The sequence below is a fragment of the Rhyacophila brunnea genome, unplaced genomic scaffold, assembly GCF_057557595.1.
Source record: "Rhyacophila brunnea isolate RB1 unplaced genomic scaffold, BYU_Rbru_1.0 scaffold_14, whole genome shotgun sequence".
NCBI lineage: Eukaryota > Metazoa > Arthropoda > Insecta > Trichoptera > Rhyacophilidae > Rhyacophila > Rhyacophila brunnea.
Genome location: NW_028232796.1, coordinates 6,309,829 through 6,336,748, shown reverse-complemented (window position 1 = coordinate 6,336,748; position 26,920 = coordinate 6,309,829). Strand labels below are relative to the sequence as shown.

At 31.5% G+C, this 26,920-nt stretch overlaps 1 protein-coding gene across 1 annotated transcript in view; it reads right to left on the bottom strand.

The window, feature by feature from the left end:
• Window positions 1–26,920, bottom strand: part of LOC147075563 (collagen alpha-2(XI) chain) — a 130,636-nt gene that overhangs the window by 50,333 nt on the left and 53,383 nt on the right. The window contains exons 3-4 of the mRNA XM_085942347.1: window positions 9,226–9,366; window positions 2,733–2,947 (exon numbers count right to left, since the gene is read on the bottom strand). Coding sequence (XP_085798473.1) covers window positions 2,733–2,947; window positions 9,226–9,366 — 356 coding nt within the window. The remainder of the gene's footprint in view (window positions 1–2,732; window positions 2,948–9,225; window positions 9,367–26,920) is intronic.

Below are 26,920 nucleotides of genomic sequence, written 5' to 3'. Positions count from 1 at the left end.
TACCTACCTGTGCCAAAATAATTACCTATAAATATATATATATATATCGACTGTGGAAAGGAAAAGGGGCGTAAGCCTCAGTTTTTGCAAAGTGGGTTTTATTTGTTATTAGCAAAGTATTCAACTCAATACATGGTATGCCCAAAGGATTTAAGCTGCAAATGACGAATTATTATGAAAATTTAGCTTTTAGTTTTTAGAAATGAAGGGCGTGTGAATTTTACGTCCAGGAAAAGGGGCTCAAACCACGTCAATGGCATTATAAGTCGTTTAAGCAATCTTTTGTGGTAAGGAAAAGGGCGGTAAGCAACTTAATCCGTAAATGTATGAGGATAATGGCAGTTTTACTAAACGCTGACGGCCGGCTGGCTCAGGTATGAACCATAATGAAGATTAAGCCACCTAATAGTTTCGCTCGCTCGTTTGACAGTCCAACACGTTTTTCGACACTCTCTCCATTAAAATTCATTTAAAGTATACTAATCCAGTGAAAATGGCAATAGAAAGAAGTTAAAATATTCTTAAAATGTGTGGTGTTAACATGGATGGAATAAACAACACAAAGAAAAATGGTAAGACCTTAAAATTACGCCTTGAAATTGTTATGCCGCACAAGTGAAGCGTCATCGTTAATTCTCTGTAAATTGTTATAAAACATTATGTTACAACTTATATTGTGTCTTAATCATTGGTTAATGATGTATTGTTCATATTAGATGATAAAATTAATAAAATATTTGCTATATTTACCTCAAACACCGCCGTGCGGTTTGTAGGTTATGTGACATGTCAAACACAATTCTAAACTGAACTTGGTCCTATGTACGCTTATATTTACGATTAAAATCATTGTAATGGACAAAAATTATAATGATGCACCGTATTATTTATAGTAATAACATAAATCTCGAGTAAAATGCGTTTTGTTTTAATTTGTTGTCAGGAGCCACTTATCAAAGTGACAAGTGATTGTCAAGAACCAAATACATCCGCAAATATTGGTTATTTGTTATAATTATTGTAAAAAACTAAGATTAGCTTGAATCAATATACTATGTCTATCTATATATAATAAAATATTTGCTATATTTACTATTATCATTATTACTATTATGTAATAATTATGTGTCATTTATGGTTTAATAAAATACTTTTTTCTGAAAATAATAAATTATGATTGTTCTAATTTTAAACTTAATATAATTAAACCATAGGAAATGAAAAAATATTAAATAAACACCTAGTGAAACACTATAAAGAAATACATTCCCAAGAATTTAATTAAAAATAAGTGTGAAAAAAGGCTATTTGCTGCGTAAATCCACTGTATTTTATGAATACGACATTTGAAATTGGTAAGGAAAAAGGATGTTACCATCATTTTTATCGGTTTTTCTCTAATAACTTACGTAATTAATGTCAGATTGGGAAAATAATACACCAAATTATTAATCATTATGCACTTTAAGTCTGTGTATATTTTTTATTTTGATTTTGACAGAAAATCATTGAAAAAACGTTTTTTGCTCCTCCTGCAAAATTTGCTTTGTGTGGATTACGCCCTTTTTCCTTTTTACAGTCGATATATAAACCTGATATCAGGTTCTCTTGCTTGGTATATATGATTTCATTCTCTACCCATTCTCTTCTCCCTAACTCACTTAAGATAATATATTATTTTGAACGCCTGAAAGCAAACCGAATGTAATACTCGTAATTATCATAGGAAAGTAGGTACGTTCTTGACCGAAAACTGAAGTAGATTGAATATTAAAATTGAAGTAGATATTTATTGAAAATTACCAACAAAAGTTTCGAAAATCCTTTTTCTTTAAATAAATGTTATGAAATGTAATATAGCGCCCGAATCGGACAAAATTGTAGGCTCAAGTTCTGTTTGGTGTAATTTTTTAAAAGTAAGTATATTGGGGGGTGCTTGAAGTTGTCATCTTACTTAATAAACACGCATGGGTAATTTAAAAAAAAAATAAAGTTATAATTTTAAATACAAAATGTAACAAAACATAACTGGTTTAATTTTTTCCATTTTTCTCAAAACAAGAATTTTGTTGGATACAACGTTATTCCGGGCAAGGGCTCAATTATTACACTGGTGATATTACACGGCAGGATAACACGACCTACACGTATGTACAGGTTTATACGATACTTTTAACTTGGATATTTTAAGGAAAAGACGAGCGTCTCGTAATGTCTACATGTTTAAAGCTCTGTTGAACAACTGTTGATATTTCCGTCTCGTTATTGTCTATGCTCTAAAAATGAGCATAGACAATAACATGTCAGTTGTTGAGTTGGGTAAAATCTCTACAAGTATCGATGCCGAATCATAGTCCAGTCGCATATGCAACAGTCGTCTCGATCGCAACATGGTCATAAATGAAAACTGTCAGTTCTCATTGTCATTCTGAAACTGTCACTCTCTTTGAGACAAAAGACTGGCTGTGAAGGCAGCATCTGAACATACGCCATTTTATACGATAGCAGACGTTTTTTACCAAAAATATTTGATTGAACTCACGTGGCTTACTACTAAAATTTCTGCATATTCTTATTTTATACAATATAGGTATGTCTTTAGTATGAAACTCAATTTGTAGCATGTATAAGCTAGCTCGCACATCTAAGTTCGTCTTTAAATTCAAATATTAAACAGTGCTTAAAAAGATATTGTAATAATATATATACTCGTATATGTATTGTAAAATTACCTCAGGTCTCAGCCGGAGTGACAAGAACAGGGTGAAGTCCTTGGGAAATCCCTGAACTGGTTGAGGCTGGTGGAAGAGCTGCGCTGATGGAAGCCAAACGTACGAGTCGGCTTTAAGTCTTAATGCCCGGGCCCTTCCTGGCACGCGACCCCAGCTAGCCCTGCCCTGCAAGGAGCGTCCTCTGGCTTCTTCTTCGTCTAATGGGCTTACTGCGCCTGTAAAAATATGATAGTACATTTATAAAAGCATTGGTGACTAAGATCCTGTGTCTTTGGTTAAGACTTTGAAATGCGTTGCTGTAAACGGACAATGTAATTTTCATCCACGGCCAAACGGACATACCAATCAATAATCAGCGAACTCTATGATATATAGGACAGCCTTTCTTTAGTTTGTATTCGCTAGATTTTTCAATTTTTTGAAACAATCGTTGTTATTGACCCTAGTACGGAACTTGTATTTGGTATTACACTTAGGTTAATATGAATGATGTGTTTGCATGAATGATCAGATACCCTATGCCGGTAGCACGACTTGAATAGATGTTCTGATTCAGTGAAGTTCCGTAGGGGTATGCAGATTGAGCGTCGCTTGGGGGCAGCAGTTACTAGAAAGGCGGCAAATCGAGAAGAATCATTAGGTATAAGTATATAGAAATAGGTACCTAAACTTATATCTTTCAATTAAAAAGTTTAGCTCACTGGTTGGAAACAAAATATATTAATTAACATAAAAGGTTTAACAGAACTGTATTTTTTGTCGGTGTTGCGATGTCTGGTTTACTTCCGTTGTACTTGGACGTCAAGTCCTTGATGACCATCAATGACACGTGAAGATTTGCGAATTATATTTGAATTATAGGTAGGTGCATACTAACGTAATTAATTTATCCGAATATTTTTACCAGTCACTTCCGAGTTTCGAAAGTTGCCAGGAGTATTTTTAAATGTATCTGAAACCGTTGACTTGCAATATTGTCGATTGAAGAAGAGATGGCATTTGAATTAGATTTAATGTTATATATTGTGTTAGTAATGACCAATCCATACAACACATTTATTAGATATTAGAGTCATGCAAGGATGATACAAAATACTGTATAAAATAATGGGGCGGCATTTTGACGCTGCTTAGGGGCGGAATTTTATCTAGGGACGTCACTGTCTGATTTACCAAGCCCACACGGTGACTCGTATTGAGATCTTGCTTAAACAACGGCAACACTGTGGCAAGTTGACTCTCTCGGTGTCTACTAATAACTGGCTCTCATGAAATCACGGTCAAACTGATGACCCTTGATTTTTAAATACTTGGATGACAATGATAATAAGGATGGTAGGTTTGACATATGTTTGCGGGTTTAAGGATGGGATTGGGATGATAATCGGCCGGTGGTGAAGGGTAGAGGTAGGCTGTTAAGATCCAACATAAATATTGTTCACTAAACTATGTCAGTCAAACGTATTTGTTTTCATTGAACTAAGACTGCAATGTGTAGATAAAGTTTATTAGATTTTAAAATTCGATTGAACCCTGCCTATTCTAAGCCATAATAGATACCAAATAGTCAAAAAATATTCATTTATCTATAAAATATGTAAACTTATGTCATTAAATAATGCATGCTTTTGGATAATTTATAGATAAAAGAATATTTTTACAGATTATGGTTTGGTATAAGCAAGGCTTAATGAATCTAAAACTAACCAACACCATATGTACAATGTATTCTTAATTCAACGAAAACAAATAAGTATGACTGAAAAAGTGTGCAATATTTTTGTCGGATCGCCCATAGCATACCTATACTATTATGGTTTGGCTTAGACATGACGTTATAATTTAATTTTAAAAGCTAACAAGTACCATCTGCAAATTGTATCATTAGTTGAACGAAAACAAATAAGTATAACTGACAAAGTTTAGTTGTGCTCTATTTATGTCGAATCTTAACAGCCTACCTCCACCCTTTGCCAATGTAATCGGCCCAACCACCGTTGAATACAGAAAAGAGTGAAGTAAAGCCGTCAAGAAGTCTGGTTGATGGTTAATTCATCCCAGTGGTAACTAAGTCCTAAGTCATGGGAAAGAAGAAAAAATATACTTAGGTAAATGTTGTGAATAATGTAATATTATAATTACCCAACCACCGTTGAATACAGAAAAAATGAAATAAAGCCGTCGAGAAGTCTGGTTGATGGTTAATTCATCCCAGTTACCGTCCTAAGTCATGAGAAAGAAGAAAAAATATACTTAGGTAAATGTTGTGAATAATGTAGCATTATTCCACAAATAACGTTACAGTAAAATTGATGAGAAACGTACAATAATTAGACCTACTGGGAAAACCTATAAATACCACATAAAAGTTTAAGTTACAAAGCCCATATTAATTTAATTAGTCCAAAAAGAAAATTTGAGTCTATTTCGTGTTTTCAATACTAAATGTATAGGGATGTTTTTGAATATTTTGTTTTCCGCATTAAATAAGCACGTTTCGAATTCTGCAATATATTTACGTTAAGCATACTTCGAAAATTCGAGTTAAAAGCTGCTAAAATTCCACATGTTTATTTCGCTGTATTTTCTGCCTTAGCAGAAAACATATTTCCCAGGCGTGGAAAACACGCGGTGGAAATTTTACTCCGGAGTTCTCTACTTAATAAATATTTAAAAAATACCCCTTTCACTGGGAAGGAGCAACCCGTGGAACCTTTCATAACTGTATGTATTTATTAAAGAATGATATTATTTAATGAAAATATTTTCGTTTCGAATTATTACACTTCTCGCAAAATGTTAAAAGATGTTTGTTAAAATGTTTGTGGAAAATTTCTTCTGAAGAAAATTTTATGTAAGAAAAAATATTCCGTTTTTTTATCAAATAAAAATAAGTCGATTTAAGATATTCAGCGTCGTGGTGGTAATTCATGATAATTTAAAAAAAATGAGTTTAACGGTTGTGATTGCTTTATGAAATTTTTATGTTTACTAAGAGTACTGCTATTTATCTGTCAGTTTATGTAATGTTATAATTTTTGTATATAATGTATGCCGTGTGGTAGGGGTAGAAAATAACTGTTATGTGGGGAACGGATAGCAGTGGCGAAGGGTGGAAGTAGGTTGTCAAGGTCCGCCATAAATAGTGCACACTAAACTTTGTCGGTCATACGACGTATTTATTTTCATTGAAATAAGACTAGAATTTACAGATGGTGGTGGTTTGTTTTTAAAATTCAATTAAACCCTGCGACAACCAGGCCATAATAGATGATTGTCAAAAAAACTCGTCTATCTATGAAACATTTAAATTAGATTAGATCATACATAACTTTAGATATTTTATGGATTTAACAATATTTTTATCTATTATAATTTAGTTTAGGCAGGGCTTAACGAATTAAAAAAAAATAACCAACAATACTTGTAATTTGTATTCTTAATCTAACGAAAAAAAAATAGTATAAATAAAAAAATGTGCACAATTTTATCGTAAAATATTCAAAGAATATTATGGTTTGGCTAGGCAGGGTTTATTTGATTTTTAAAAACTAACCAATACTATCTGTAAGTTATTGGAGTCTTAGTCAGTAAAAACAAATACGTATGACTAACAAAGCTTAATGTGCATTATTTATGGCGAGTCTTAACAGCCTACCTCCACCCTTCGCTACTGACGGATAGCGAAAAAAGAAAAATAACTTATATATTAGCCAGATTTAAACGAGATTGTTTTTTTTATATATTTAAAATATTTGTATTTGAAATCTCGCGATTTATTTTAAATTGTTAAATCAACCAGTATATTTTGACATCCAGAAGTATCAAAATTTCTATCTAAACAAGTAAGTAAAAAAAACATTATTTACTGTCAATATTTGAAGTCTCTATTGTCAATAGTGAATGCAACCACATCGTGGGGATTGTAGGGAAAATATTCCTATTAACTAGGTAAGACGTATGTAGATACTCTATTTACTTCCACTGTAGAGAGTGTAAATGATATGGGGAAAATAAGGCGAGTTTCGTAGATTGCGTAATATAATATTATTTAATAGTTAGCATGTACGTAAATCAAGTGAGTATAATTTTTGATCTCCTATGTACTGTAGTCTCGACTGTAGTAAAGGAGAGGAATAATATGAGATATCATAGTATTTTTTATTGCAATATTTATAAATGTAAATTAAGCTATTAAGGTATTGAACATTCATAATTTTGAAAAACACCTTCTGAGAAAATATATTATGATCAAAAGAAAAAATCTTTTTTGAAAAAAGTAAGCCACCCCGGCAGGGAATCGAACCCTGCATCTCCTGGGTTTACGTCCGTCGCATTTACCTCTATGCTACGCAGTGACATACTAATTGCGACAAATTTTAACTATTGGCTTTTTTAATACCTACTCATCAGCGTTCTTCTAAATCAAGCTTCTTTGGCAATCGGTTTTTGTTTTATTAAATCAAAGTAGATACCTATTACTTCAATTACTAACCGAAGTAGTGGATTTCTCCAATATTTTTTATGATGTAACTTACTTGAACTTGCTAATAAGTTATAATTAACTATTTCTTTTATTCAATACTTTTTTCAATAAAGATTTTTTCTATTGGTTATAATATATTTTCTCAGAAAGTGTTTTTCAAAATTATGTATGTTCAATAATCAGAATGCTGCATTCTTAAATATTGTGAATTATTCGTTGAATAAAAGAAATAGTTAATTATTAATGTATGTTCATACAGAGTATGTGTGGATATTGTATTATCAATGATATTGACATCATAATTTAAATATTTTATATAATTACAATATAAATCATTTTACTCTTCCTAACGTTACCTTACGCACAGATTATACTGGCAGATTTGCAGATACAATCAGATCAAATGACTCATGTTGATTGTCTGCTTTGATTGTGAAATGTCGTTTTGGTTTATTCCATGAAGTCGTAGCTAATAATCAATATAGAAAAATTCAATTTTTTGCCCTCGACCTAGCCAACAATCGTTGACAGTTGAATCAAAGATTTTCAAGAGCTTAGAATAATATCCAAATTAACTGTTAGCTTTTGATTAGAGCCAAACGGGGCGCATATATCATGCACCGTGATAGAATGCAAGTCTAACTTTCACGCAATTAAGATGTTTGACTTTATTGATTACTTTCATAGACAATATAAAAATAATACGTCAGTGAATACAATCAGTAGCTTTTTACCTGTCTAAATTTCATTAGTATTGAGCATATATTGCATAATGAGGGAAGACTATTGTGTGTTGCCAACTAGCTGGCCAATAATTTATTAACAGTTTTAACAGAATTTATGTTACGAATTTATCAACTCAAGCTTCAATACGATTGAGTTAGTAGCTGACAATAACATTAATATGGACGATGCATCTGGAAAGAAAAATGACACTCACTTTTTGTCGGGTCTGCCGAATGGCATGATCTGTTCTAACGCCATTACAATAAAGGTGATATTGCTATAAATTCCCGATGCTTTGTGTCAGGTCTACCGAATGGTTCGGTTCGAACAGGTTCGCTCAAATGAAGATTGACACTAGAAACACTGTTCTAACGTCATTACAATAAAGGTGATATATCTATAAATTTCCGATGCGTGATGTCGCATAATGGAAATTGCGTGACGTCTACCTATACATGAGCAAATGTCGCTATGCATGAATTTATTTGCTAACTACTGTATTGAGTGCGTTGTCCATTTAGCTATTTAAAGTTGACAATTATTGCTCACAGCGATTACCATCAGTCATTGAATCCACAAATCTGCTGGTGTAAATAGGCCATTAGTTGCGTTAGTAAAAAGTAACTGAGAAAGCATTGAATGGATAAAATTAAGCATAGTTGTACACTACTTTATATAAAAGGTTTGACATTTTGTCGCAGAAGATGTCAATGATATACATAATATACATAAACGATTGTCAGTTTTGTCGACCATGAATTCAACTGCACAATAATAATATTCTTTAGATTTTAACATACTTCATAATTGAGTAGGTTAAAAGCAAAAGCGATTATCAAGGACATAGTTCTGAATTAATCTAATTTGAATATTTCAGAGAGTGACTAAAACTAATTTCAGAAAAAGAGAGAACCCCTTTTGCTTTTAACAAACTCAATTATAAAATGAAATACGCATGACAAACATATAAGAATATTTTGAATACCTGGGTACCTACTATCTTTTTAACCTCCTGGCATGTGTTGGAGATTGTGATGTGAAGTATAAATAATAAAATAGTGACACTTTGAGACTATTACAATATCATACTTGAGTGGTTGTATATCATTCAGGATAAATTTATTTTATGATTAGTAAAAAAAAACGATAGCAAGATGATTGCCAGGACAAATTAGATGTTGGCGAAATGAAATAACATAAAAGTAGTCTTACGAGAGAAACAAAATTCAATTTGTGGATTTACAGAATTAGAACGCGATAATTAAAATAGTGATTATTTACCTTGGCATGCAAAATTATTGCAAGCACGGCCTCTGGCGCTAGGTCCGGGACACGGAGCAGCTCTGCACGGCCTCATCTGCTTTTGTCGTCCTCCACCACACGTCACTGAACACGGCTCCCATTCCGCCCAGTCTCCCCAACCTGAAAATAAAAAATATTATTTATTAGAAATAATAGCAAACTGTCAACAATAAGCAACATATTTATACAGCATTTATTCAATATGTAACAAACATTTAACAATGGCCCAAAAGTAATTTGACATACCTACTAGTTTTTAGAAACAAAACTTTAATTAATTGGTAATATTAATAAGATTTTATTAATACATCAGATAAACAGACTAATAATGTATTATCTTCTCTAAAATTACTTAGGTACATCTATTCTATACAGAGTTATGTTATGCAGTGTTTCCCAAACTTTAGACATATGTGTACCCCTTCTATAATTTTCATAACACTGAGTACCCCTCGTCAAAAAAAATAAAATTGCATATACTTTAATAACAATTAAAATATATTTATTTTTTCTCTTTTTAGTATATAAACAAAATAATATTAAACGAAATCATAATAAAATATAAATAAAACAAATAAAAGTTATATTATAAAATAACGTTCATTATAATCAATGATAAGGATGGAATTGTTTATGTTGAGACGATAGATAATCGTAATTTGGTTCCCTGGTTATTAATTTTAATCTGAGATGTTTTTCCACATCCAAAAGCATATTCCTTTTTTTTTGACTTAATGTCTACAAATGCTGAAAAAACAACTTCACATGGATATAAAGTTGGAAAAGGTAAGATGTATTTCAGAACTTTCTCTGTTAAAACTGGATACACATGATGCATTTGCAACTAGAATGATGTTAAAGTACACTCCTTATATTTATTTTTCTAGAATCCATCTGAAGCTAATTCCAATAATAATTGCTCTTCTTCCGCATGCGATAAACCTTCTAGCATGGATTTTGTATAAATTGATGTTGTATTAATGCTCGTTGAAACAGGCGCAGCCAAAGCCCGGTACAGCGCGTACCCCCACGAAACTCTTCCCGTATCACAGGGGGTGCGCGTACCAAACTTTGGAAAACACTATAATAATTATAAGGCATTCGATTTTTGAAATATAAAAAATCATATCTTTTTGTTTCTTTCTTTCGATAAGCTTCGTTAGAATAACGAAAATAATTTAGATAAAAAACGAAAAGAAATCCTATCGGCCAAATGCAATTGTTACAATTCGACAACTGAACGAAAATAAGACAAAGCATTTAATTATTATTAGGGCGCCTGATAAAATCTGGACTTTTCCATTCAGTCGTGAAAATAAGCAAGGGATGTAGGCTTTGTTCACTTCGTGATTCCGGTCATTATTTATACAGTCGCATATCGTCACCTTACTATTAAAACCTCGTAAGTCTGCTTGAGAAGAATGTTGAGGGGAAAGAAAAACGTAATAAAACAATATTTTAAACACCTCTCTAATCTAATCTATGAATCTGCTAACACTGGTTATGAAATACGAGGTTTTAATTCCATATTTGAAACCACGAGACTTTTAAAATTTGTCGATAGATGGACACCATACTAGTTTAGAGAACCGAGGTTACGATATGATTTAAAATGTTTTTTTGTTTAAATTTTGTCGAAAAAACTTCATTTTTCCATAATATCGGACTTACGACGTCTTAACAGTAAGGTGACGATATAATGTCATAATTACATGACTCATAAATATATAGCTTGATCGAGAAGAGTAAATAGAAACATTTTTATTATATCTAACTCGTCGATTGGTGTGAACGATTGTATCGAACACGTAACGTTATGTCCACACTAAATCCGGGCACATGTTTATTCAAGGTACGCACTTTAAACAATTGAATACACGAAATAAAATAGGTATTAAGCACCAAAAAGTAGAATCTGAGATATATAAGGATTTTAATGAATAATTTGTTTATTTTTCATAAAAACACTGTTTTATTAGCTTCTCAATAGATATAACCTGCAATTTTAATGTCATTAGAAGAAAAAATACAATTTATAATTAAAGATTGTAAAAAAAACACATTTGAACAAACGATATTTTAGAAAAACACTACGTTGCAATACTAATTTCTTAAAAAAAGGACTAAGTGCCACGATATCGAAAACGAAGGTCTCATGACACATATTACCAAACGGCACTTAGTGCCTATTTTTTAAATTATCACGCTGTGTTTGATGCTCAAAGCCATCTTTGAATATCCATAGAAGCCTGTAATATATTTTTCTGCACTTATACATTGATTTAAGATATTGTGCGATGGCACGTAGAAAATTTCTGCATACTCACTTTTTTTAGATTTTCGTGCACTTAGTGCCTATTTTATTTCGTGTAACTATTTAATTGTGATATTTTATCCGGTGGTATTCAAATAAAATACTGTGATTATTTGCAGGAATTCAGTTAAAGGCAATCTTCCCGAAAAATAAATCGACAACACCCATGTCTTTCTCTTGCTATTTTATATTTTTGTAAAATGAAACTATGATGAAAATATTTGATTGATAAATCAAAATTGATAAACAAAGAGTTTATTTTGAGGGATTCTTGTTGTACCCAGTAAATAATTGAAATGTGTAGGGCAACGTGGTGCCCGCATTGTACGTATTCAAATTGAGCTAGGACATGAAGTTAGATCTCATCTCTGGCCGTGGGGTCTTGTTGACGTTTGATAGTAGCTATACTCTATTCATTCAACCGACAATAATATTATAATAGTAAATATATGTACTTAGCCATACATTATTTCGTCAAAAATAAGCTACAATAATTAACAGATATATTTCAAGTAAACATGACATTGGGCGTGTGTGACCGAATCTGAAAGCTTGCTAGTGTAATAAGAAAATTCCAAAAATATATACTTTTATATTATAATATTTATATTTATTTTATAATACATATTTTTTAAATCATCTGAAACCACATAATTTTTAAAATTATTATATCTGCACCTCAAAGCCAGTAGATATGTCTGTAAGTTAGATTTTGCCAACAATAAATGTGGTACAGAATTGATCCATAATTTCCAAATCCCATTTTGGCGGATTCCTTAAATTACGTTTTCCCGAAATTCTTATTTTTGAATTCAATATACTTTATTACATTGGCTCTCACATGGGCTTTTTTTTAGAATTATTGATAACTTTTTTGTTCTAAGCGTTTTCCTACAAGGTGGTTGTTAGTAATTTTTGTACAATCATAAATACCCAGGCTTTGATATACATAAATATTGTATCCTCACCGGGGAATCGAGCCCAGGGAACAGGAGCAAGGCCAGCTTACACACTGCACCACGAGAGTCGCCTCACGTAGATTAACCTTACTTCAAAATTAAATAATATAAACAATATTAAAAAATTATTTGAAATTAATATGTACGGTACCTAATCATTATATTTATTTTAGAAAAAAATAGGTTTTTGGGCCTTTAAAATGGGATCTATTTTTTTTATTTGCTCATTGTTTACTACCATGAATCACTACATGAATCGTACTCTACTCTTCGTTATAAGCCAACCCAGATGATCTTTTTTTTGGCGAAAGACAAAAGATTCTTTTATCTGGCATGACTATTGGTTTATTATTGAGTTTCGGGAACAATTGTTCAGAGGCACGCTTTGAAAGTATCCTCCCTTGAATTTTCACAGACAATTATGTTCATTTTTGAATTCGCTGTATAACTAGGAATTTGTAAAAGAGATAAGAGTTTTTTTTTTCATCTTCATAATATACTTTCGCGAAGTGAACAATGTAATATTCTTGTTTGACAGGGCTATTGAAAAAATGTTTTTTTTTAGCATTTTTGATTGGGCTTGTATAAAAATTTTTACTTGTTTTTAAATTTGTAACTTTTACAATAAAAAAATGTGATTTTTTTCATGCGAATGAATCAAAGTTATACAGTAAAAATATTTTTATATATCAAGAAAATAGTTTCTAATAAAAATAGCTTGGTAAACCTTTATTAAAAAAATACTAATAATTACTAAGGAATCTTATTTGAAGTTAAGTTCCATACAGTTAGGCATGTTATTCATTGCTTAAAAGTCAAGGTGGCGTTAAATTAAAGAAGCAGACTGAATAATAAAAATATAGCGTACATAATAATATGTGGTTGTTTTTAATATAATATTTGTATATATTTTTAGTTGTAAATGTTAGAAAATTAATTATTGTTTGCATTTATCCAATTATATAAACTACACAGAAATAATAAATTTAGCAGGTAATAATTTTACATAAAATTCTAATAGAGTGACAATTTGAGTATACTTATGGGTGATAAGTTCCTGATGTCTGTATTTGTCTATTTTACACATGTATTTTGTAATTTACCGCTCTGCACCTTAGTATGTGTCAAACAAATATTGGTTTCCCGAGATTTCACAAAATTCTTCAAGGGTTCCGTCAAACAAAAAAGGTTGAGCATCCCTCATGGTCAGTTTTATTTGATAAATTTAATGATATGTCCAAAGATTTTAAGATTAAAACATAAAACCGAGTATTTATTGAATTTAATTATGAAACGCTACCAACCTAACTATGATAGTCAGTTATAAATGTAAAATAACCTTATAAGTTATAACAATGTGACAGAAACTAATTTAATTTTAATATTTACGTTCAAGTATACCTATATATAACTTTGACATTGTTTCGTGTACTTAACTAACAGAATTGAAAAACTCCATTAACCTTTCTATTCAAAAGTTCTATACCTATTATAACAACAAAACCTTTTGCCTAATGAACTAAAAGAAGGTTCCCTAAAACACTAAATATTTCATTCCCGACGAGCATATATATAATATAATGTATTATTAAATTCGCTAAAACTTTGAAAGTGAATATCAATACCTAATTATGTCACCCAAAAGGTTTATGTCGATTTGGCGCCACCGACAAGACGCCGCCGATTAGACGTTAGGACAATAGGTCGATGAGACAACTGAACGACAGATATCTATACATTTCACAGATACATAAAATTGGTAAATAAATACAAGTTCATTAACAAGTTTGGATGTATGTGAAGGTAGATGAACAATAGAGGAGTGAGGAACTGAATTCTGATGTTCATGTAGATTGCGTGTTTATTTAACAGTTTGAAAAGTATAGTGATACAGTTATACAATGGTAAAATATAACAGAAAAATAGGTTTTATTAATATTTGAGGCATTAAGTTCTCTAGCAAAATACAGTGTGAGTCGGTAGACGAAGTGAATATTATTAGTGAGTGATTTATTCGACCGTGCTAGCCTTTTATTGAACCCGTGACGATGGATAATGCTTACACTCAGTACCTATGTCAGGTATTTGGTGAAAAAAATACATTTTTACTAGGTATAATAAACATTAACAAGTGGGTGGTTCACAATAATTATGGATCAAACCCATCAAAATGGATTCCGAGATATTTTGACCTAAAGTTAAAACTTCTTTTGTAAAATTCAGGAATGTTTTCACTGTATATACTTACTATATTTCGATAATACATGGATCAATTTAAATAAATAGTCGAAACATAAAGTTTAGTATAATCAGGTTTTAATGTTAGCAAATACCTCTTTATACTGCTGAAAGAACTGTTAAAATGGACATGATTCACATTCAATTTGATGTCTTATCAATACTAGTATTATCATTTATGCAAAAAATTGTAGAGATACGATTGTGATATACACAATATAGAAATCTGTTTTATCTAGCCACGAATTTTATGAAAATTGGACTTGATCCATAATTATTGTGAGCCACCCAATTTCTTTGAGGTAAACAAAGTGCTTACTAAGTAGTAATTCGATTCTGTGAAAAATGTGTAAAAGAAAGTGCATGTAATAAACTATAATTAAATAAATAACAATAATTTAAAAGCGGTTCGTATTTCATGGATTCTGTTGACACTGATTGGTTCTCACGGAACCATCGAGAGCCACAAATATTTACGGTTTTTATTTATATTTATGTAGCTATATACGGATTTATATTTATGATGTAAATGCATTGTGAAATAATATTCTCAGATTGAGTGATGTTCTGGAAATTCTGCGATGTATTTTAATAAACTTTGTTAGCTTAAACCTTCAATGTATCGACCAAACAATCAACGATATTGGATAATAGTATTAATAAATACTGATAAATCTCGAATATTATGCATTCTTCATGGTTTTTTTGGTGGTAATATTAAATATTATGTATGTCATAAACTATGAAGATCAAAAGGTCGTTCAACTGCATTGTGAAATTATATGAATATTGAGTCTTTTCGACAGATTATTATACAATATTATCGTGGTACAGTGCAATATTGGAAAATAAAAGTAAATTATCGATAATAGTTTTTACAACTAGCGTATTTTTTATTATATTCGTTTGTTTTCTTGCCAGTTAAAATCATAGTGTACATGATTTCTCCATGCATTAATAGCGGCGCCCAGATACCCGGCATATAGTCAGAGTCGCCTAATCGGCGGCGCCGAATAATCCCATTCCATCACCTACATTACAAACGTGAAGTATTCTTAATTTGAAGGTATGCTTATATCACTCTAATTTTAAACTACAAAGAATATTAATGTGTTAGTTACGTAAACTAAAAAGTTGTGCTTATTTACAAAGTGAATAATTTTGTAGAATTATTAAAATGTAGGTCTTGTAAAAGGGGGCATTTTATATATTAGTATTATATTCGTAGATCAGTGGTTTTTACGTGAAATTTAACTGTGGCTGCACAATTTAAATTGACAGTTCTATGGAAACATCTGGTGGCCGAACCAAATTTCACTTTTGTTGTGATTGAAAAAATTAAAGCTAAATTTTATTTACTAAAAAATGGATCAATTTATTTATAGACAAGTTCATTTTTTAATAAAAGACATTTGAACATTTTATGCATATCTATTTATTTAAATAGAAATTCCTCGATACTTCTTTTTTCCAATGCGAGCCGCATGGCTGCTTCTGAATTTACATCTGTCAACTAGCTTCGTTATTTGTTTTTCATGAAGTGCATTACACAGAATGATCTTTCACAGTATACACTAGTAGGAAAAATCGACAATATTAATAAAGCAATTATTGCGAATTCTTTGAATTGACTTCCTTCTCAGAAACGGACTATTTCACAGATGATCTCATCATAAAAACACAGTATGGATCATTTGAGCGTGTAAAGAAATTTAAGACTGTGCTATGTGTATTCAATCAATTTCATATTTCTTTGAAATATTATTTTGCAAAGTGATGGTGGCCGAAGCAAAATCTTCTAGTGGCCGCACACGAGAACCACTGCTCTAGATAATTATTGACGTGTATATGGAGAGGATAGAGTTATTCAAGTCAGTAGCATTTTCCAGAGTTATTTTGTCTATATTTTTTATTTCATTTGAGCGAAACACGTGTTGTAAAAATAATCTTTACTAAACGATAAACCTATTTAATAAATTATCGTGAATTACCACAAAGTAAAAGCTGAATTTATTGAAAATAATACAAATTAAATTATACAAATTAATATGCTATTGTTGGTTGATGAATAATTATTACAAAAACCAAAATCATAAAAAATAGTGAATACTAGTTTTCTTGTGTTCTTTTGAAATATTATATTACAATTAATAGGCGTAGATACTATTTTTTGTAAATTAATAATCGTTTTCATTATTTTTCAAAATTAATGCTTACATATTTTACACAGATAATGCTATATTATTGAAATACAGCTGCTAGTAATTTTGTTTAACGTTAAGTGAATTTTTATCACTTTGTATTACTTCATTATAGAGAAAAAAGAATAATTGTGACGCATGTCTTCTTCTAAATTGCATAGGTATGTAAAAATAATATATTCTACTGACGATAAAATAGTCTGACAGAGACTAGCTTTTCTCAGCATGAATATGAATAGATAAACAAGTCGAGCTGCTAGGAGTACGTTGAAATGAATGTAAGTATTCCTATAGAATGTACGAAAGCTACAAGTGGAGTTAACGAGATCGCATATATGAGCTTTCAGCAAAGCAAGTTTATTCTATGTGATACACGAAAGTTATAAATCAAATCTCAAATCTCATCACTTATTATTTTTAAATTTCAATTAAATCTAGTCCATTTAATCTGAAGTAAAATATATAAAGTGCCTAATGCGTAGTAGAGTATACGTTTTATAACATTGCATTTTTTGCATTTTTTACTACACTGATACGCCTATTTGTCTGGTTACTCGCATAAAATTAAATGAAATGATATTCACTTGTATTAATATATTATTATGTAGTAATAAATAAATAAATATATGTAAAAAATATATTTTTAGAATATATTACATCATTTTCATCCTAGAACCGGAGTGCAAAATAATGAAGCATATTATACTCTAATACATATTTAAATAAGTGTTTGTTAGGTAATTTTAAGTAATAAGTTAAACAGTAATACAATAAATACATATATTCTTTCGAATAAATCAATGTTGTATTGACTACCAATTATCTATGCAAACACCAACCCCAAATAAATTAATAATATGCATGCATTTTTGGAAATCGAAATATGCCTTAAAAAATTTGTGGATGATGGATTTTGTGTGTGTATACGTAGAGGAATAGTTTATTCGTACCTAATGCATGCATTTATTTAATCAACCACTGATAAAGAAACAAATAAATCATTAATTTATAATTGTTCAATTAATTTTGTTCAGTTTTCAGACTTTAACCAAAGTAATTCAATTAAAAAAAATATATATTATTAATTTACTGAAACTTATAGCTCTAATTAAAAAAAAACATAGAAACCGGTAGCGTTGCCATATTATTTACTGTTTTGTTTATTATTACTCTTGTTGGTTCCCGGAACATTATCGCTCATAATTATCTGACTACAATTTTTGGTCACAATTCTTTTAGCATTACTATTAATATTTAAAAAAAAATGATTTTTATATAATTGAGGTCAAAGTTAAAGAAGTGTGGGAAAATTGTAGGCAAAGATTCTTTATATTATTATAGATCCATAACTAGAGAATTCAATACCGGCATTTCGGTATTTCAAATTGAATACCGGTATTACCTAATACTGGTATTCTTCAAAGCATATAGAAAAAAAGAAGTACCTATATATCAATAAAAATATAGCTATTAAAATCTAGTTAAAACAATATTTTATAGCAACTTAAATTAGTATCTGCGTACATTTATTACGTTGACCTTTATTAACATGTGTAGATCATATTAATATTTTAGAACTGCTGGATTTTTTACAAATAATGTCATTCATTTTAACGTTTGTTGGATGTTGTATCAACGTTAGATCAATAGTTATAGAATAAATGAAAATATTTGCCACGAATGTTTTCTTTTTCGAAATTTATGTTAATTCATCGTGTTAATTCTATATTTAAGTTGGTACATTTGAATTTTTTTTTTTTTTTTATTTAAATTTTGTTGGTTTCATTCAATATAATTATTTTCATTTAGGGAGCATTAATCTTATACAATAAATTTAATATACAATATATTATTAGTAAGCAATGTAAAAATATTATTAAATTCATTCTCGTAAAACATAAACGGACTTATATATATTTTTAATTTAATTTTAACAAACAGTTACATTTTGATTACAAAAATATGTTTAAATAATTAAGAGATAAAAAAAACTTTTTATATACGACGTTTTTAAATTGTCTGTTGAATCATATTATAAACTTGACTTGACTATCTTAAACGATCAAAAAAAATGTATTTGATTGAAATAATACTGAAATGTCATATTGATTTCCATAGTAACACACGTATATATTAATAATTTTCTAGCAACCAATAATAGTGGGTTGGATTACGGATTTCTTCCGAAATAACTTTTCATACAAAATGAAAAATTAACTGAAAATGAATTTAATTCTACTTCAAGATAGCTAAAAGTATTAAACAATGCATTGGCATCGTGTTTTGGTATATTCTAAAAGTTTCAAATATCTAGCTAGTCGGGAAGTTAGTTAAAAATTGATTGCAAGATTTTACCGGACAAATAAGAATTCGACCTAATAAAAACGTTGTAAAATAGAATAGTGAATAGTTATTGCAACCAGCAAAGTTTCCATATATAATTTATAATATAGTCACAACTAACAAGGTAGAAAGTACGAATAACATAATTATAAATAAATTACACAAAGAAAATGAGGAGGAGTATTGAATAATTATAGACAAAAAGTAACATTTTTAAAAATATATAATTGTTATAATATCATGTGTATTAAGAATAATATTATGAGTGATCTAAGATATAACAGAAAAAAAGCATACATTTAAAATTCGATTAACGTCCATTATACAAATTTTTGGAGATAGAGCGTTTAAACGAAACAGGTAAATAATTATTGCAAGGATCAACAATGGAGAAATACTCATACATACATATTGTAATTTAAACGAGAGCGCCGAAAAAAAGAGTTTTATGCATAATTTGGTAATATGCTTTCTTAATACTGAGAGTACCAGTATTTTTTATTTTTGAAACCGGTATTTTGTTATCGATAAATAATTTAATATCGGTATAGCAATCCCCATCTACAACGTTACATAATTTGCATATTAGTTATCATGTATCTACTCGTGTAGTGAATAGTTTTGTAATGGACTTTTGATAACATAATGACTTCGGGATTTCGTTCTTCGGGATTCCGGCCTTCGGGATTTCGACCCAAACCTGACTCGACAGTATACATTATTAAGTTGTATGCAGTTAAAATTGTGTTTTAATTAAACATGAATTCTATAAAAAAAACAGTAAGTTAAGCCAGATGAATAAAAGAATACTTATTTCTCTGTAATGTAACTTTTTTGTAAAAAAATAAGCAAATTATTTAATTTAAAAATACTAACGCGAATAACGTAACGCAGCTTTTCCGTATGTAAATTTTGAACGCACAAAAAGCATAAAGGATACTGGAGCTTTTAGAAATGCGGTAACAGTTTTTTCATTTTCTTTTTTGTATTTATTTTTATCTTTTTGGATTTTCAGTGCGGGATTTCAACGCGCCAAACCGCTTTTGAAAATTTTTCCGATTTAAAGTGCCCACTTAACTTCAGGGAGATGTTTTGAAATTTTGCTACCATGGCAGGGTAGTAGCAGCTCCATACAACATCCGACAAATAAATTATATTATCAAGGCGTTAGACGTTATATCTGCTCATTGTATAATTGTTGACTAAATACGGTATAATAATAATATATTGTAAGGTGATGGAATTTTTTATACACTCAGAAATTATATGCATATAAATTCCAAAAAAATCCATATAATGATTTACCGATGCAATGAGTTTTAAAAAAAATCCTCATCTGTGATTATGATAATATAATGTTGGGTTAATAATTGATTTGCAGAAAATGTATTCTGTGATCGAAATTGTAGGAATTTAAGTAATTGTATGCTGTGTGAAGTTTGTGAGAGAAATTAAAAAAAAGATTATGGCATCATTTGATACTAGCAACAAAACTATTTATAAAAATCTGGTTCCAGAAAATAAAAAAAGAGATTAACATTCTTCTTTCTTCTTCTTTTGCCATATCCGCTCCTTAACTGGAGCATACGGACACCACGCGGCGCCTCCAAGAATCCCTGTCGCTCGCTAGTTTTCTTGCTTCATTCCAGGTCAAACCAGCATCCGGTAGCTCCGCCGCATACACTCTGTAGATTGTATTTAGCGGCCTTCCAGGACGCCGGAATCCGGTCAACTTGAAGAACAGGCAAGCCAGGTTGAAGTTCCCTTCTGGCATCCGCAGCACGTGGCCGAGCCAAGTCCAACGTCGCCTCTTCACTTCCAGCGTGATGAGAGGCTGTTTGGTGCGTTCTCTTATCTCCTCGTTGCTCCTAAAGTCATACCCACCGTATACCCAGCATTCGTCGCAAACATCTGTTTTCGAAGCTCAGTATACGGTTGCTCTGAGCCTTCGTAAGATGCCATGATTCGCTACCGTTAAGTAGCACCGTCAGAATGCAAGCGTCGAATAGGCGGAATTTCTATTAGCAATAATTAACGAATGTCATTCATACGCCATACGGAAATAAGTCAAAAATGCATAATATATTAGAAAAAATCTTGAAAAAGAAAATACAGTACTGGGCGGGACTCGAACCCGCATCTATAAGATTCCGGTCAATGTGAATAAATGTATAATGTATCCGAGGTGTTTCCAATAAAGAATGCAAGATTTTTGAATCTTGTGAATTATCCATTGTATACTTTTTAATCATCAATATAGGTGGCGTAAACAGGTGGCGCAGATGTTATCGCTATTGAAAGAGATTTATCAAACCCCAGATCTCTTTCTTCAAATGGAACTTGAAAAGGTGAGTTGATGTAAATTATCCACAGGCACTGAACTACGTAAGGACTTAATGTAACCAAGAAAGTAATTAATGTAAGGACCGAAATGTTAATATAAGTGATGTAAAATACGATAAAAATGTCAAAATTTGTACAGTCACCAGATAATATTAAATTACGAAATAATTATTATTGTCGTTAAAAAAATATCAGGATTAAATACATTTTATTATTATAAAACATTCGAGCGTTTTTTTTAAATATAATTTATAATTATAGGCATATCAAATCACATGATAATATTTAAATTTTAATGTGGAATTTAAATTAAGCCCACTTGATTGTTTATTTGATTGTTGCATTCTTTAGTAATTGATAAACCAATTAATTCACAAATTTAACTGATTTAACTGACTGTGTACTTATATTATTGAAAGTTTTATTGGATATATTTAAATCCATAATTATTATAAAACATTATTTGTGGACAGTAGCGGAACATCAAAATCTTGGCACTTAATAAAAAAAATGAAGGTAAAAAATGATAATAAAAACAAAACAGAAATAAATATAAAATAATGTTTTAGAATATTATAAAACCATAGCTCGACGTCCATGACGGCAAAGCGGCTTAAGCATCGGCTTATATTGTCGTGGATTGCAGATTCAAATCCTGGGTCTGCAAATACACATATTGTTTTTCAATTTGTGTTTGAGGTCAGAGCTAGGGGCGGCAGGTTACATGAAATTATGGTGAAGCAGGCAAGTATGGTGAAAAAGTACGGCTAGACAGGGTGGTAATTAATTTGCGGCAAAATTTCCACGTTAACATTATATTATATGGGTACGTTATAATGACCAAAGTAAATCCTCCGTGATGCCCTGCATTTTTTTTATCGCGTCGCTATTTCTCGTAAGGTGTCGGCAATTGTTGGCCTGCTTCATTCAGTTGTATGAGAAAGGCGATTTCTTGCCCCTCTTTTTATTCAATACCTCTATAGGTCAGAGTATAGAGGTTGAGTTAGTGACTAACATCCCTTTCTCGTAACAGCAAAAGTCTGTCAAAACAGTATGGAGGTCCACATTATATGATCGGACATGGTCAAAAAATAGTTATAATATCAACACTAAACATTTTTAATTGCTTATTGTCACAATATTGACAATTTAAAAGCTGAAATTTTTTTAAATGCATCTATGAAAACAAATTAAATGCATCTATGTGCATTGTTAACTTAGTTTAGTAAATAAACGTTATTATTAAATTCACTGTCAGATATACTACATAGATACTGATACCGAGAAGAATGGGTGGAGAACTCACATGTATGCTGGCAGCGTTCTTCACGAGTATCACCTTGATTGAGGGTTGTGTGGACATCAGGACATATAATTCAAGATAAAACACGTCTTTGATTTGACAATTTCCCTGCGCAGGGACGTTTAATTACATTAACTTTTCAGACATTGGTTGGATTACATTATTAATTACACTTAAAGGAGTCTTAGATTTAGCTATAGCACAGTCACTATGTGGGAGCACGTGTTTGAACACATTAGCCAAACTGGCGCGAAGGCGTTTTATCGAGGACGCGACGCGTGGTTTTGAGGTGGTTATAGGGATTATTATTAACACAATAACGGGGAAAGAGATTCACTAATTTATCATATTGAGACAAGCGTGGTCCTAGACACCTACCACTCTCCCGGGAGAATTTGTACTGCCGGCAATTATCTACGACGGATCTATGGGTGATGAGACAAGAGGGAGGGGCAAAGGGATGAAACAAAATTCCGGTAAATTTTTGTTTGTCTCTCGGCAAGTTACCATTTCCTAGTAGCTGGGCTTAGGTACTCGCCCTTTTCGCCGCTGTTGAAATGTGCCATGATGATGTTATTTCGTAAATCAGGGGTAGTGAACCCTAATTCGAAGGCGTTTGATTAGGTTGTGGATTTGTGATTTGAAACTGCGGGCCAGGGGTTTTTTCGTCTGGTGACAGTACTACCTTTTCAATATTCTCTAATCGAGTCTAAGCTTCACAAAAACATTCGATTTACATTCTATTATTTACATACATTACTAAGGTAATAATAATATTGTGTAGCTATACAGGAATTGACGGTACTAGTTTTAAACAGTGACAAAAATAAATAATTAAATCGATGCAAAGCCGAAGCAAAACCCTGTTTGGCACATGCATTTCAAATAGGAAGTCATCTCAAGGTTTCCGTTACTTTATACTAATAGCGACAGAAACAGTTTGTATTGAAAAAAGTCACGGACGATTTATGCATTTCCCGCTTTTCATATAAATTTTACTACATTTCACTTAGTCGCAAATGAAATAGCAGATTGTTATATTTCATACGAACCAGGAATGATATAAATGTAGGTCGTAGGGAAACTATACTTTTTAATTTAATTTATTGTGTTAACTGTCAATAATTCATGGTGGAAATACATTGTTTTATTTATTTAAATAGAACGGAAAATTTATCGTACCGATTCCACTTTTATTAAATATATATTTAAATTAATAAATAATACGATATGTCCTTCATTAAGTGCAGATTACTCTAACATATTTCAACGAGTGTTGATTGTGTTATCCATTTAATGACCATTTAAGTTCTTGCTATAGATAAATAATATATATATATATAGGTGGCGGCTCTCATGGTGCAGTGGGTAAGGCGCTGGCCTTCCACCCGAGAGTTCTGGGTTCGATTCCCGGTCATGACAAAAACATTTATGTGTTTTTCTCAAAGCCTGGGTGTTTGTGATTGTTCAAAATTACTAACAACCACCTTCTAAGAAAAAGCAAGGACATGGTTATTAATAATTCTAAAAATAAATAAATATATATATAGGTATGCATTACAAAAAAATGGCTATGGGATTGAAATTTCGCAACCCACTTTGAAACTTTTCTAATGGACGTCATAATGAAAATTAAATAAAAGGCCAAATTTATATGTCTAATCTTTCAAAGCATGGATAAAATATAATAATATATACATTTAAAAAAAAATCGGTACAGTTCGGTTATGAGGTATACAGCGGCAAACACGTTTTGCAAATAGCCGATATATTGGATTATTTGTTGGGTTAACCTAACTAAACCTAACCTAACCTTACCTAACCTAACCTAAACCAACCTAACCTAACCTAAACTAACCCAAACCAACAAATAATCCAGTATATCGGGTATTTTCAAAATGTTTTCCCCTGTATTCCTCATAACCGAACTGTACCAAAAAATCTATATTTTCAGCAGATATATTGCATCTTAAAAATTTACTTTTCTATGCAACTCTGCTAAACCACCATCACTTAAAAATTTTCAATACTTCATAACTTCAAGTCGATGAGTATGTTTGAATATCTCGACATCAGTGGAGAAGGGTGCCTTTTGAAGTAATGCCCAACCGCTCGATCTAGAAAATTGTGTTATCACAATAGTCGGGCGGTCAGTCCGCAGAACCACGAGACGAATCCAGCGCACCGAAGTTAATGGTGACATATACAAAAATGCCTTAGACTAAATAACAAAAAGCCTCAGGTCACGTGATAGAATTGACACCCCGGATAGGGAGGGGAGTCGGGGCCGCACAGCCCGATCCGATCTCCGCGCTCGACTCTCCAGTCGACCGGGCGACGATAACGCCCTTGGTAGTGTGCCGTCGGTCGGCACATGGGAGTCACACGACCAGCTTCCACCCTTCGACTAGCTCAGTGATTTAAATTGTTTAGGGCGGTCAATTGAAGCTGGGTTTTGTGTTTGGGTAGAGCACGTTCAGTGTAATGACCTCGACAGTTGATTATGGTGGATCTTCACAATGAAACACACGTTGTTCGTAGCACAAAGTTTTATTTTTAACTTATAGTTCACAAAAAAGGGTACGTACACAACACACAGATACACAATATTAAGATTTGCACGGTTTATAATTTTTCAACAGCCCTAAATTTATTAATGATGGGCGCCGTAGGCTGTGACAATTAAAATTTAAGAATCAACGTGACACAAAGTCCGTCGCGTATCGGAGGCTTCGGCTAACTGCCCGCCAGATTGGTTATGTCCCCGTTCCAGCCTTATCGCTGTCCCTCTCGATCTACCCCTGGATGCTCATCCCTCTCTGTCGTTCTCGCCTGCGGCAGAACGCTTGGGCCTTTACTTGGGTTTTACCTAAAGGGTCGTCCAAGTCACCTTTTTGCCAGGTAGATGAAAGTTACAGCGATTTCGGAGGGATTGAGCCCAAAAAAAACAACACTAGGTATCTTAATACAAATACGATTTAAAACTAAAGTTATTTCCTTTGAGTCTCGATCATACCAATTCCGCAGGTCCAACCTTTATCTCCCTATCTAGCAATTTTTATATTTATAGATAATTAATAAAAAACATCTTATGCATAGAACGGCGATAGAAGGACTTTGGCTTGGCGGACTATAAGAAACATGAATGTGGCATCCATAGCTTCGCTCGTACTTTGCCCTTAAGGGGTCCTCCATACACGTATAAACGTGGCGGTATCAGAATGACACTGGTTTTGATATTGTGTGTATGTATTTTTTACAATACATGTGTTATTGTTTGTATGTGTTGTGTTCGTCAAATGTACCAAATTACTTGAAACCTTTTTATTATTGTGCTGGTTTCTGCTACGTATTAGTAGCAATACTACTGGGTCAGCAGGATTCAATATATCCATCTAGCCGTCGATCAATTTATAATACATTCATACATATCCGACAGATGTGGTTGGCAAATTAAAATAATTTTGTAGAATATAATATAATAATCAAGTTATTATTTAAATATGTTAATATGTAATTAAAAATGAGCGGGTCGGCTTTACGTAGTATGGAGTCTTCGCGATTGCTGGATATACGCAAAATAAGTTTTAACCTTAAATAAATCCATTTTCCCTAAGAATTGTTATTTATATTTTAATGTTATGTACTTTAATAAAACTGCACTGATCTATGAGTGGCCAATATATGAAGTGTCATTTTGATTCTCAAATTTAGAATTCATAATTTTTGATTTCCTCACTTTAATACGACATAGTTTGAACAATAACTATTGATATTATATTTATATAAGTATTTAATAATTCACAACTTACAATAAGAATCACTTGAGGTGACATTGTATGGATGCCATAATATATTTTTTAAAAATTATCTAATAATTAACTACATGTGATAGTCATATAATAAAGTATAGTACTAACAAATATTTTTAGAAATGTTTCGTATCTACAGCAAGTGTGAGCCGCACGCCACT